The sequence below is a fragment of the Dromiciops gliroides genome, chromosome 6 (genome assembly GCF_019393635.1).
Source record: "Dromiciops gliroides isolate mDroGli1 chromosome 6, mDroGli1.pri, whole genome shotgun sequence".
Classification (NCBI taxonomy): Eukaryota; Metazoa; Chordata; class Mammalia; order Microbiotheria; family Microbiotheriidae; genus Dromiciops; species Dromiciops gliroides.
In genome coordinates, this window is record NC_057866.1 from 63,299,629 (window position 1) to 63,312,605 (window position 12,977).

Genomic DNA, 12,977 nt, shown 5'->3' on the forward strand with positions numbered 1-12,977 from the left:
GTCAGGTGACCTAAAGAGAAATGGAAATGAGCATGGTCAAGCAATCAATTAAGCTGTAGCATATTAATAAGGATGATTTGTATTAGAGAGAAATGGCGTAAAAGTCATTATCAAGACTCATATATACAGGAAGGGAGGCAGTTCAATCGTAGAACAATGCAGAAAGAACAAAGGCTATTAGATTTGTTGTTTAATCACTTGCAGTCATGACCAGCTCTTCATGACCCCATTTAGGGTTTTCTTGGCAAAGATACAGAACTGGTTTGCCATTTCCTTCTCCAATTCATTTTACAGATGAGGAAACTGAGGTAAACAGGGGTAAGTGACTTGATCAGGGTCACACAGCTAGTAAGTGACAACAATAAATAAACATGTATTAAGCAATTACTATTGTCCAGGTCCTACAACACATAAAACACTCTTGGAGCTGCACGGGTCTACTTAAAAGAAAATAAATAGCCAAAGGCCTTCATCACACTGGGTAGACTCTCTATAGAAGATTTATAGACCACATAGGATGAAAGGAGTATGGAGGACTGCAATCTCTACTCATTGAGGAAGTATCCCATCAATGAGGTTATATATCTGTCAAAGTTTTAATGGAAATTGTTTCTTCTGTTTCCCAAGTTATAAGACATCCCTATTGGCTATCGAGTTCCACATCCTTCAAATAAATCTCCCCCACTAAAGGCTAACTTGTAAAGTGGAAAAAGAACTGAATTTAGAGTTAGGTAAGACCCAAGTGCAAAACCTAGTTGTGTGACAATCAAGAAAACACAACCTCTCTGAACCCCAGGAAATGTTTTAAGACTTATCTACTAAGTTATAGATGAATCTTATAATAACAACAATAAATCCCCAAACCTTTTGTTTAGTGCCCTATTTACATTAGTAAGACAATGGTTCATTTTCTGTCCTAAACCCTGAAATATACACATTATGCTCATTTCACAATCTAATAGAGTTAAGAAAACAACAGGGAAGATGCCTTTTTTTCTGTTTGTATTATTTAAGCAAGTATCTGTTTTCAGAAACCAAATGTATCTTCTTGTAGTTAGTTGCAGTAATCAAGGTTAAGGAGCTCAATGACCACAAATAGTGATTAGAGGATAACAATAATGAAAGTCTAATTAATTGGCACATGTAAAATCCACTACTTCCTCTTTACAACTTAGTCTGTGGTCAAATTGCCCAAAAGGATTATTTCTGATTTATTTGCAACCGACACCGATGCAGAGACTTCTGAAATTATGATGTGATTATGCAACATAAGATGTATACAAGTGAATTAGCTAATTATTCCAGTGATCTTAACAATGGAACAAAGGCTTATTAAAAGATCCTTAAACAACTTCTCCCAAGTAGATTTCTGCCCATAGTCATTCCATACAGTTTTTCTTGTCTATCTCTTTATTCTGTTCAACAAGCACTTATTCCTTCATGGCAATGCCTCCCCAAAGTCAAAAGCAGTCCATTAACTTGATGATAAAACCAATATCCCTGCTATCCTTTACTTAAGAACTCAGTTGAATTTACAGACATACAGAGGTGGGTAGACTGAAAGATGGATAGATGAACAGATGGATGCATGGATAATTTCTACCTCCACAAAATCTCTGCTTTCAGTCTCCTTTCTATTCATATCACAGCTACCTCCACATCTTGCCTGGACTACTGCAATTATCTCCTAATTGGTCCCCTTGTCACACGTTTCTCCCCTCCCCAAAACCATCCTCTACAGAGATGCCAAAGTCATATTCCTAAAGCACAGTTCCAACCATGTCATTTCTTTATCCAAAAAGCTCCAGTGTCTTTCTATTGACTATATGATAATTTTTTAATCCTTTACTTGGCAGGAAAAGCTCTTCATGATCTTGCTGTAGGTTTAGTGTACATTATTCCCTTTCATTCACTCTATGGTCCTGCCAAACTGGTCTCTTTGTTGTTCCTTACACACAACAATCCATTTCCTATCTTTGGGCTTCTGCACAGATTTTCCTCCTGTTTAGAATGCAGTTCATCTTCACCTATGTCTCTTAAAATCCTCAACTTCCTTTAAAGTTCCAGTCAAGTTCCACCCCCCCCCTCGCCCAAACAAATTCATATATATGTGTATTATATATTGTTTTTCTCACATGTACGTGGTATTTTACTCAAATTCAAGGTGTTATATATATCTAGACATGAAGTAAAGTGCCTAAAAAAATTAGAGTTTAATAAATGCTCATTGATTGACTGATTACTGGATCCCCTCAGCTAAATGTGTCTTCAGTGATAGGAGGGCAAAATATGTTGAGCCAGCAGTTAGACTTACATTAGGAAGCATGCTGGAGATGAAATCACTCAGAGAGAGATGCAAGGCTTTTATAGTGAATGATCTCTTTCGTTAACCTTTTAGCAATTGTTAAAAATCCCTTCTTGGCCTTTCTCACAGTAAACCCTGTATTATACTTAATCTGCATACATCTTACCCCTGTATTAGACTGGAAGCTTAGATTTTTTTTGAGGCATCTAAGGTGGTGTAGTAAATAGTTTGCTGGACTTGGATTCAGGAAGAACTTTATTCATGTCATGTCTTAGACTAGCCTCTAGCAGGCTTGTTCCTGATCTGTATTCCTTGTAAGGAATAACACTTGTGGTACTATAAGAAACAAACATGTTCAAAGTGCAATATAAATGTGGGTTATTATTATTTTTCATTTTTGCATATCAAACACGTAGCTAATGCCTCGTACATAGTTAGCACTTTATATATGTCTCTTTTTTTCTTTCTTTTTTTTTTTTTTTGCAGGGAAATGGGGGTTAAGTGATTTGCCCAGGATCACACAGCTAGTAAGTATCAAATGTATGAGGCCAGATTTGAACTCAGGTACTGCTGAATCCAGGGCCAGTGCTTTATCCACTGCACCACTTAGCTGCCACCTACATATGTCTCTTGAATTGATTAGACTGACTTTGCCTCCATCACTTGTCCCTATAGTCAGGTTTCCAATAGTTACAACACAAGCAATGATCCAAGCAACTGCAAAATTTCTATTACTGAAGAGATTGTCTAGAGTCTCTTATCTCCCTTCCTGCCTTTTAAACTGATCTTGAACACCTAGAAAGAAACTAGGGGTTTCTCATCACTGCATCCTTTGTGTAAATCCCAACATAAATATTTTTTTAAATTTCTTCCCTGTTGATCTTAGCCTGGTTCTTTTTGCTACCCAAGGGTCTAAGGCATCCTTGTACTCCCATATCATCTCTTTACACTCCCTTCTGTCTTCTTAGTTCCCATATCATATTGTGTCTATACCTAGATGTCAGAGAGGGAAATTTGTCTCCTACTGTGTGTACAGACAGTCCCCAATGATGTGATCAAACCTGTAACAGAGAATTTAATTAGCCATCACTGTGCAGCAAAACTCAAAACAAGGGACTAATTATTAAGTCATTCAATGAAGCAAGAAAGATCATAAGTTCACAGATACCGAGTTTGAAGAGACAGATAAGGAAACTGAGGCCTAACTTGCCCAAGTTTTCATAGGTATTAACTATTGAGGGCTAATAGAATTGAACTGGGATGGAAAGAACACAGAAGTGTAAACAAGTTCAAGAGCAGAAGCCAAGAAAGAATTCACAAAACTTAGCAATTGTTTCATTATGCTAAGAAGAGAGAGTTTAAGAAACGATCAAGGTTTCATTTGGGTGAAAAACAATTAGTTCGTCATCTTTATGAGCAAATCTTTTTTATTACAACATTAAGCTACATGAATAAACACTCGTGTTCCAACATCATACTTTTCAAACATTATCTCCCTTAAGTTTGCCCAAATGTGCTGCATAGCTCCCCATTTCTAATTAAGTATGCAAGTCATTATGACTATTGCCCATGAATTCAGACACAATTACCCCAGCCCACCATAGTCTCCCTTCTCTGAACCCCTACTATCATATAGTATCTACTACATTGTTAAAAATTTAATTGCTTTTGTCTGTTTTATGTGTAGTTCTTTTCCCTCAGTTAGACAGACTATAAGTTCCTCAAGAGCAGATACCATGCACCCTATTTTACTTATAGCTTCATCACTGCTCAGTGTAGTGGTGGACACAATGTAAAGCTCAGGAAGTACCTATGGATAAATGGACATAGAGTTATAAAATACTCCAATATTTAAATGAATCTGTGATGTGAGTATCCCCTCCAAAGATGCAGACGGCAAGCTCCCTAAACCTTTCTGGCCTATGTGTCTGTTCCTGATCTCCCAAGTTCACTAGAGGGAGTCAGTCCAATGGACTAGAGTGGCTGCCTCCCTCATATTATTATGCAGAGCCATAGGCTATCCAGCTTGTGGCAGTGTGGGTTGCATTTCAGTCTTACAACAAGATAATAAAAAATATTTCATGAGTAATGGTTCCAGATTTAGATCTGAAAAAGACCTTAGAAGTCATCCAATACAACTTTTTCATTTTAGAGAAGAGGAAACTGAGGACCAAAAAAAATGAAGCTACTTGCCTAAAAAGGTCACGTGTGTAATAAATGACAGAGTGGAAATTTTAAGGCAGGTCTTCTGACTCTAAATCCAACATCATTTCCAGAAATCTGTGGTTAGACAGGATAACCTCCCTAGTCCAACTAATTTCAACTCTGAGATTCAATGATTCTTTATCCAATCAATTAGATTGTTAAACTTCCTTTCATTTAATAGCCCAAGTCTAATTCCCTCCTTATCTTGAAAACTATAACTTTCAACTGTTTGTGTGTGTGTGTGTGTGTGTGTGTGTGTGTGTGTGTGTGTGTGTAGGAAATGACCTAACTATGCAGATTTTTATTTACATTTTGATCCATCTGTCAAAATACCTACCAACCCTAAAATGTGCCATTTGAATTGAATGAATGAGAGTCTGACAAGGGTAAAAGACCAGCAAAAGACTTAAACAGACTCTCCCTCATTAGTTTTTACACAACAGTGACTTCAGAAAGCTATGAATACACAGAACTATGAATAATAAAACATCTGTGAATGACATAATGATGTAGAGTTAAGTTCCAAATGGTATCCATACAGTAACCCCTGTTATAGCCTGGATCACATTTAATTTTTTAAAAGAATGAAGAATAATGGTACTTTCTGATCCTCTTCTGAAGACCAACTACCCTATAACAAACTACACATTCCTCAAGGGAAACCAACAGTTATTACACAATTATCAAAGTGGAAAATATCATAGCTTCCAGTAGAAATCTAAGGATTATACCCAATGTCTTTCAAGCATTTATTCTGTCCCATGTTTTCTACTAGAACTATCAAAAAATTTCAGAGGAGAAAAATAATTTGAGGTAGCTTTATGTCTTTTTGACCCAATATTTTAGGCCTACTGTAACTATTATTTATGCTTTTATGTAAAAATCAACCTACTAGTAGATAGATGACTATCCCTAGTTAATCAGAATCTTCCATTCTTTGACAGCTATACACAGTTTGAATGGAATTTTGCACTAATGAAAAAAATAACCATATCAATGACCTCTATGATTGGTTAGGAGATAGGGATCCGACTCAAAGGCCTTCATCATTTGTTAACGCAAAAACTGTCTTCCTTTGTAAATAATCACAATGTAATACAGTAAAATACTCAGTCACAAACTACATCCAAAAATACAATTGTCTTAATGTACATTCAATTTTATGTTTGTTACTGAGGGATCAGCGCATCATTTTTATAAAAGGAAGGTGTTATACATTGATCTAAAGCCACAGGGAAGCTAAAGTGAAATTCCTTTAAGATTATATGCATATATTTGCATATTTAATTCTTATTTCTATGTATTTAATTTATATAAGGTTTTTTGTGGTTTTTTTTTCTGGCAAAAAAAAAAAAAACAACCCAACAACCTACTGTGCAAATTTCAGTAATGTTTATAATAAAAATCCTCCTCGGACTTCAGGCAATAGAAACTTTCTACCTAAGTATTTATACATTTGAGAACAATTAAAAATAAAATAATGATGTACACTAGGTACCTGCCCATGAAACAATCCTCAACTGCATATTCATTTTCCCCCTTTACACTAGTTATTAGAAATAGCATAATGATAACATAAATCTAACTGGTATTTATGTAATGCAAAAAACACATACAATATATTATTGGAAATTATATTTCATGTGAGTTGCACTGTTAAAGGTAAACTCCTTTTAGGGGAGGGGTTTCCCTATTTGAACCAATCAAATCACATGCCTCATTCAAAACCAAACATGTTTTCTTTAAATGTTTTTTGCCACTACTACTTAGTAACCACTACTTTATAAACCTTTGGATTTCCTCTCTTCTTTCCTCTGTTCATAAATTCAACAGATGGCTACTGACAATGCTATTTAATCTGATTATCCATTTCAGATGAAAACAATTCATAACTAAAGCAATCACTAAACCTCAGGTACATATCCAGTCACAATCCAAGCATAACTCAGGACTGATCCTCTAGTTTACCACATGGATTGTATTTCTTTCTACCATTAAAAATAGATTACTGCAGTACTAAAGCTCCTTATTCTTGCAAGTTTACCTGTATTCATTAGAAACAAAATCTTCTTTAAAGTAAGACTGATTGGGAAACAGCCCAGGGAGCCATTCTAGAGCTTCTCAAATGCATATCACTGCATTTTAAGTGAATATTTATCAAAGGATTTTTCATAAAATACCTAATGTTCAACTGATCCGCTTTCCAGGCATCTAAATTTCTGTGGGCATCATGATCCACAATCCCCTTCCCCTTTCTTTTTTCCTTAATTTAAAGTTGCTGTCAGGTTTTATTCCTTCTCAATGCTAAGGACAGCTACACAAAACTAAACTGGTATATTTTAAGTGGTGTGGATTTTTTTGTTTGTTTGTTCTTCATTTGTGTCTACCTGAGATAAGACAACCTAGTTGTAATCTCCCTGAGGACAGGGGCTGTTTCCTGGTTGTTGTTGTTGTTGTTTTTATGTATATAATGGAAAAACTCTTGGTCACAATTTTCTTAAACTTGAAGTATACAATAGTTGGGCTATAAGACTTTGCACTGAGATCCATACATCATGACTTGCATCTCCCTAAATTTCTCAGCCTTCTAAGTATAAAATTAATCCTTGCAAGCAGGCATCACCTCTATTATGTTTACCATATTGGCTTGGCCACTGGACTTGGTTCATGACAGATTATTAGATCTTTATTATCCTTCTGGAAATACTTTCAAAAAATTAAAGCAGAATGGGATTTGAGGTTAACCTTCAGTTAAATCTAATTGGCCATAATACCACATTCCTTGAGAATTTAAGTTAATGGGCATTTTACTATAATAAGTATAATATTCTGTTGGGACTTTCAGATTTACAGAAATTTTGTTCCATCAAAATCTATGAAATAAAAGCATGAAAAAAAAGAAATTAATTGAATGTCCCTGCATTTTACAATAACTACCATTTCAACAAGATTAGAATGTTGTTCTTCTTGACTCCAGGCCTAGTGCTTTATCAACTCTACCACGTAAATGTCCCCTAATATCTATCTAATACATTTAGAATCAAACAGCTCAATTTTTAGAAGGAACCAGAAAGATCATCTATCTAGGCCAAGCTGCTCATCTTGTAGATGAAGAAAACAGATATGACCTTGAACAAGTCATATAATTAGTCAGTAATAACATATAAACTAGAACCCTGGGGCCTTGACTTTTGGCTTAGCAATCTTTGTATTCTTATTGTACTGCCTCTAGAAGGGTTCTAAGTTTCCTTTTTTCCTCCTTAATAATGTTTTCTACCTTCTTATTTTAAATAAGTGTTCATCACATTCTCAAAATCAACAAAAAATGGTTGACTTTACTCTTCAGTATGTTTCAAAATAGAGACCTTTAAACAAAAGACAAACATTCCATAAAGGGGTGAACTTTTTATTTAAAATCTTCATATATTACTCACATAAAAATAATACAATAGAACCATACAGAACTTGTAGTTTGATAATTTCTTTTAATAGCATAAATTTTTTAAATACCCCTGTAGTTCCATAGGTAGGAAATCCAATTTAAGTTAATTAACACATAGAGAGGAGGCAAAATTCAGCTATTGGCATAATATACAAAATAATAAAAAATTAATGTACAACAGCAATGAAATACTATAGCTTCTAAATGAATAATTATGGCACATGATGACTATAGAAAATTCAATTAAATTCTAAAAATTCCATATGACATTGCATTAACAGAAATACTTGAAGGGGAAAAAAAGGTTGGAAATAGAAACACAATAATTTTTTAGTTAAAGTTAATTTTTAAAAATCTAGATCAGAATACAGACACCAGCTCTTTCCAGCAGGTGTCAGAGCAATGATACACAACTTTTGACATTTACTATAAATATTCTGGGGAAGTATAATATTCATATTGTAGACTGCATATTGATATTTCAACTAATTTTTTTTTTACTCTGAAGACCAATCTTTTTTTCAAATCACCCTAATTTCTTCCAGGTTCTGGTTTTCTTCTAATTTAAATGGCTAGAGTGTTTCATCTTTAAGTAATGAATATGTGAAATTGCCATTAATTTTAGAAACACTCTACTTTTATGGGTTACAATAAAAATGGTATGAATGAAATGACTAGCTGGCCAGTTTACTCCATCTCTTTACACTGGAAGTAACAAAGTAAGGTGCAAATACTGAGAATTCAAATTGTATATTTTCTTTCACCTACACACCAAAAAAGGTAGAATTTATGTCTGTACAGTATTTTTATCTGATCTGGGAATTGTAATGCAAAGAGGTGCTTTCTAGCATGCAATTTTTGTTTAATAAATTTTAAACTTCCTTTACCTATATTAAGTGCATAGAACCACACACAAAAAAGGCCATTTTATTCATTTTGGAGTTTCTATCACCATAATCATATAATATGAATTTATCACATCATATGAAATATATGCATATTCACATTTTTATATATTGTATCTACAGACATGTACATACAATATATGTGCATATATGACATTTACCCACCCTAATGCAAATATCAGGCATGCCCTAGGGAAGTGGCAACCCTCACTCTACATTCTTGCTGCTTCAATCAAATCACTGTTCTCCACACACATACATATACATATATGTTTATGTATGTAATATATATGCACATGTTTGTGTATCCACATAATAAGGAAATTTCCTGGAAAATTTATGGAGTTAACGGTCTATTTAACTTAGGGCTATGTAAGATGACTATTAACATATATCAGGATTTACCTTATATATATCCACAGTCTACTTTGAAACCACAATGAACCATGTTTCAACAAGATTCCAATTGACCAAGTCCTCTTTAACTCCTTAACTGTTTCTGTGGTAACTTTTCTTGGCTTGTGGAATTCCCTTTAGTGACTTCTTAAACAGTGATGAGATAGTTTGATTGTTTCAGATTTCAGTGCTGAGGTATACATTTCCATAGTCTTTGTCGGTCTAGCACAAGTTCAGGTGGTTTGTATTAAATACATCCACTTGGTATAATCAGTGCAAATAAAATTATGTCCAAACTCATCTCTAAGTTTTTAAATAGCTAGAATAATAGAATCCCATTTCAAAAGTTTACACTCCTAAGGGTGATGGCATCCAGTTCTTTTTTTATTTTTTTGATTGTTAAGTTTGCAAAACCTTTCTCACATCCCTTCTACTTTTCTTTTTTCCACTGTTGGCAGTTTGAGGCTTTTCAATATGTTGCAAAGCATAATTTGATACTTTTTTGTAGATTAAAAAAAAAGTAATGCAGTATGTTTGGTTTTGTTTATTTTCCTCCAAAATCAGCTTCCTTCTAATCATCTACCGTGGCTCTGCCTCTTGGGAATCGGTTTCTTTATAGAGAAGTCAAGTTCATGTCTATTGTGATCCAACCCATATTAGAGTTGGAACTTCGTAAATTTTTCACTTACGAGCACATACATTCATATTACACGATTCCTCAATGTGGCCAGAGGGTTGCGTGGTCTGCACTGAATCCACCTACAAAAAATACAAAAATATATGTCTGCTTTACCGGGATGTGAGCAGGGTTTTGCTATCCTAACCTCAAAATTTTGGACTGCACGTTGTGGCAGAAAGTAATGCTTTTTAAGTTTATGAAATAGTTAATAACCTATTTTTAAAGTCATATAGAACAACAGTTCACATTTCACATAACAACCAACCCTGGGACAAATAAAAATCGATGCACAGAATTTATAATGTGGTTAATCTCACAAGAAAGAATACTAGAATAGTACTGGTAGTAATGGCATGGATCAAGAAACAATGAATTGTTATAAAAGTTCTAAGTTAGAATCAGGTGATAAATGTTATATTTAATGGGACTTCTGGAATATGTAATACCGTAGAGCTTAACTTGCACACCTTTAAAAACAAGGAAAATCGATTTGAAGGTAAACTGTCAACCAGCCACTCAAGTGATTCCTATGTATTCAAGATAATGACAGCATATAAAAGTGGATTAATCATTATGAGTCCTTGTATATCATGGAGTCACATAACCATTTTTAAAAATCATAATCACTGATCATTTATGGAAATCTACTCAATTCATTGATTTGCATTGCCCATCTACAAAAGGCCAAGTTTTCCCTTCCCAAAGATGAACTAATGTTATGACCTTTTAAAGACATCACAATAAAGTTCTTCAAGTCTTCCTGGTGCCTTGTGATTTCAACAATATAGTCTCCTTAGTACAAATAGAAATTAAACTTAACATTTGCATTTCTATTAGCTCTCTTGCTAAAATAAGAATGATTCCCTAACATTGGTGAATACTCAGTGGACAAGAGTATTTTTTTGTTAGTTTGAAGGCACACCTGATAGCAGATATCTATGTCTAGCTACACACACACACACACACACACACACACACTTGAGAGGAACAATCCTTAGCTGGTAATTTTCATCTTGTGTTTACATGATAAAACATTATTTTAAATAATATGTTCTCCCCTTAAGAATCAAAATTTCATCTATGTTAAAAAATAAGAATCAGAATTATACAAAAACTTTATGAGATAAAAGATTTTAAAATAGTAAATATTAAATTAAAATATTAAAGAACCAATTAACATTTATTGTTTGTTGTGGACTAGACACTGAACTAGGTATTACAGATAAATATTTTTTTAAATCAAAGCTCTGAAGGAGCTTACATTCTGTGGGCAAAATAATATGACACAATTATGTACAGAATAAATATCCTTGCATGAATATAGTTCTTCACCTATTATCTCCATTAGATTGTATGCTTTTTGAGGGCCATTACTATTTTTGTCTCTTTTTTAAAATCCCCAGAGCTTGACATCATGGCTGGCATCTAGTAGGGGATAAACTTTGTTGGCTTGTTGACAGAATAATTATAAGGGAATTTGGGAAGAAGGTCACTAGCAATGGTCATTAAGAATAGCTTTGTGAATATTTATAACAGCTCTTTTTGTGATGGCTAAGGATTGGAAATCAAAGGAATGCCCATCAATTGGGGAATGGCTAAACAAGCTGTGGTACATGATGGTGACTGAGTATGATTGTGCTATCAGAAATGACAAGCAGGATGACTGAAGAAAGCCCTGGAAAGACATGTATGAAATGATGTATAGTGAAGTGAGCAGAACCAAGAGAATATCATGCACAGAGATAGCAATGGTGTTTGATGAAGAACCGTGAATGATTTTACTTTTCTCAACAATACATTGATCCAAGATAATTCCAAAAGACTACTGATGAAGTATACTATCCACCTCCGAAGAAAGAACTGATATTGATGAAACAGACTGAAGCATGTTATTTTTCACTTTCTTTTTTTTTCTTTTAATCAAATTTTCTTGTACAAAATGAGAAATATGGTAATACTTTGCATAATTATACATGTATAATCCACATCTGATTGCTTACTGCTCCAGGGAGGGGGAGGGCAGGGAGTTAAGGAGGGATAAAAATTGGAACCCAAAACTATAAATAAAAATATTTATTACATAAAAAAAAATTAAAATTGAAAAATAATAGCTTTGTGTAGAAGCCAGTGATTAAGCTATATCCTGAACGAAGTCAAAGATTCAATGAGAAGGTGATAAGGTGGGAATGCATTCTTGGTGTGAGTTATAGCTAGTTCAAAGGCAAGGAGGGGAAATGTTGGGCCATGTTGGAGCAACAGAGAAAAGATCAGCATATTAGATCCAAATGGAGTGCCTGAAGGGTATAATTCTTCTGAAAAGGTAGGGTAGGCCTTGGGGCCAGGTTGTAAAAGGTTTTAACAGCCAAAGAAAGGAATTTCTATTTGATCCCATAGCCTTTTGATCTTTTTGAATTTTTTTATGATAAAACAGAATATTTCAAATCAGATAGTTTAATACAATTAATGTTCAATATGCTCTTAATTCAGAAGAATTAATACCTTTTCTTGAGATTATCCTTTATTCAATAGACATCATTTATTTTAAAATTAGTCACATATTTTCTTCTTATAGCACTTGTCTTTAATGGATGATTAAGGCAATATAGTGAAAAGGCTTTCTTTGCATATGACCGATACAGCTATATCCAGCTTGAGTCCTTCCCCCGAACTCCAGTTCTATATTATCAAATTTCATTCTATGAGCAAAGCAGAATTGCAGTACCACAAAAATGAGTGATGTATAAATTTAAAGATGTCTCCATTCTGAATGTTCATATGGGCTATTTGTTCCCCACCTGTGGTAAAGCCTACTTAGCCTTAATTAGTCACAGTCAGACACACTTTTTTTTTTTTTTTTTGGCATGAGGGGCAATGAGAGTTAAGAGACTTGGCCAGGGTCACACAGATACTAAGTGTAAAGTATCTGAGTTCAAATTTGAACTCAGATCCTCCTGAATCCAAGGCTGGTGCCTTATCCACTGTGCCACCTAGCTGCCCCAGACACACTGTATCTTGACCAGAATATAGTGATGTCATTTTGGTCCT

The 12,977-nt window shown here is 34.3% G+C and overlaps 1 protein-coding gene across 6 annotated transcripts in view; it reads right to left on the reverse strand.

Moving 5' to 3' along the window:
- The window catches only part of PCDH7 (protocadherin 7), a 516,602-nt gene that overhangs the window by 436,414 nt on the left and 67,211 nt on the right, over nucleotides 1-12,977 (reverse strand). The window contains exon 2 of one of the 6 annotated variants that reach the window (XM_043970278.1): nucleotides 7,972-10,012. The exons of the other annotated variants lie outside the window; for them this stretch is intronic. Coding sequence (XP_043826213.1) covers nucleotides 9,935-10,012 — 78 coding nt within the window. The 3' untranslated portion in view covers nucleotides 7,972-9,934. Of the gene's footprint in view, nucleotides 1-7,971; nucleotides 10,013-12,977 lie in introns of those variants that run through there. 6 annotated transcript variants of the gene reach the window in all.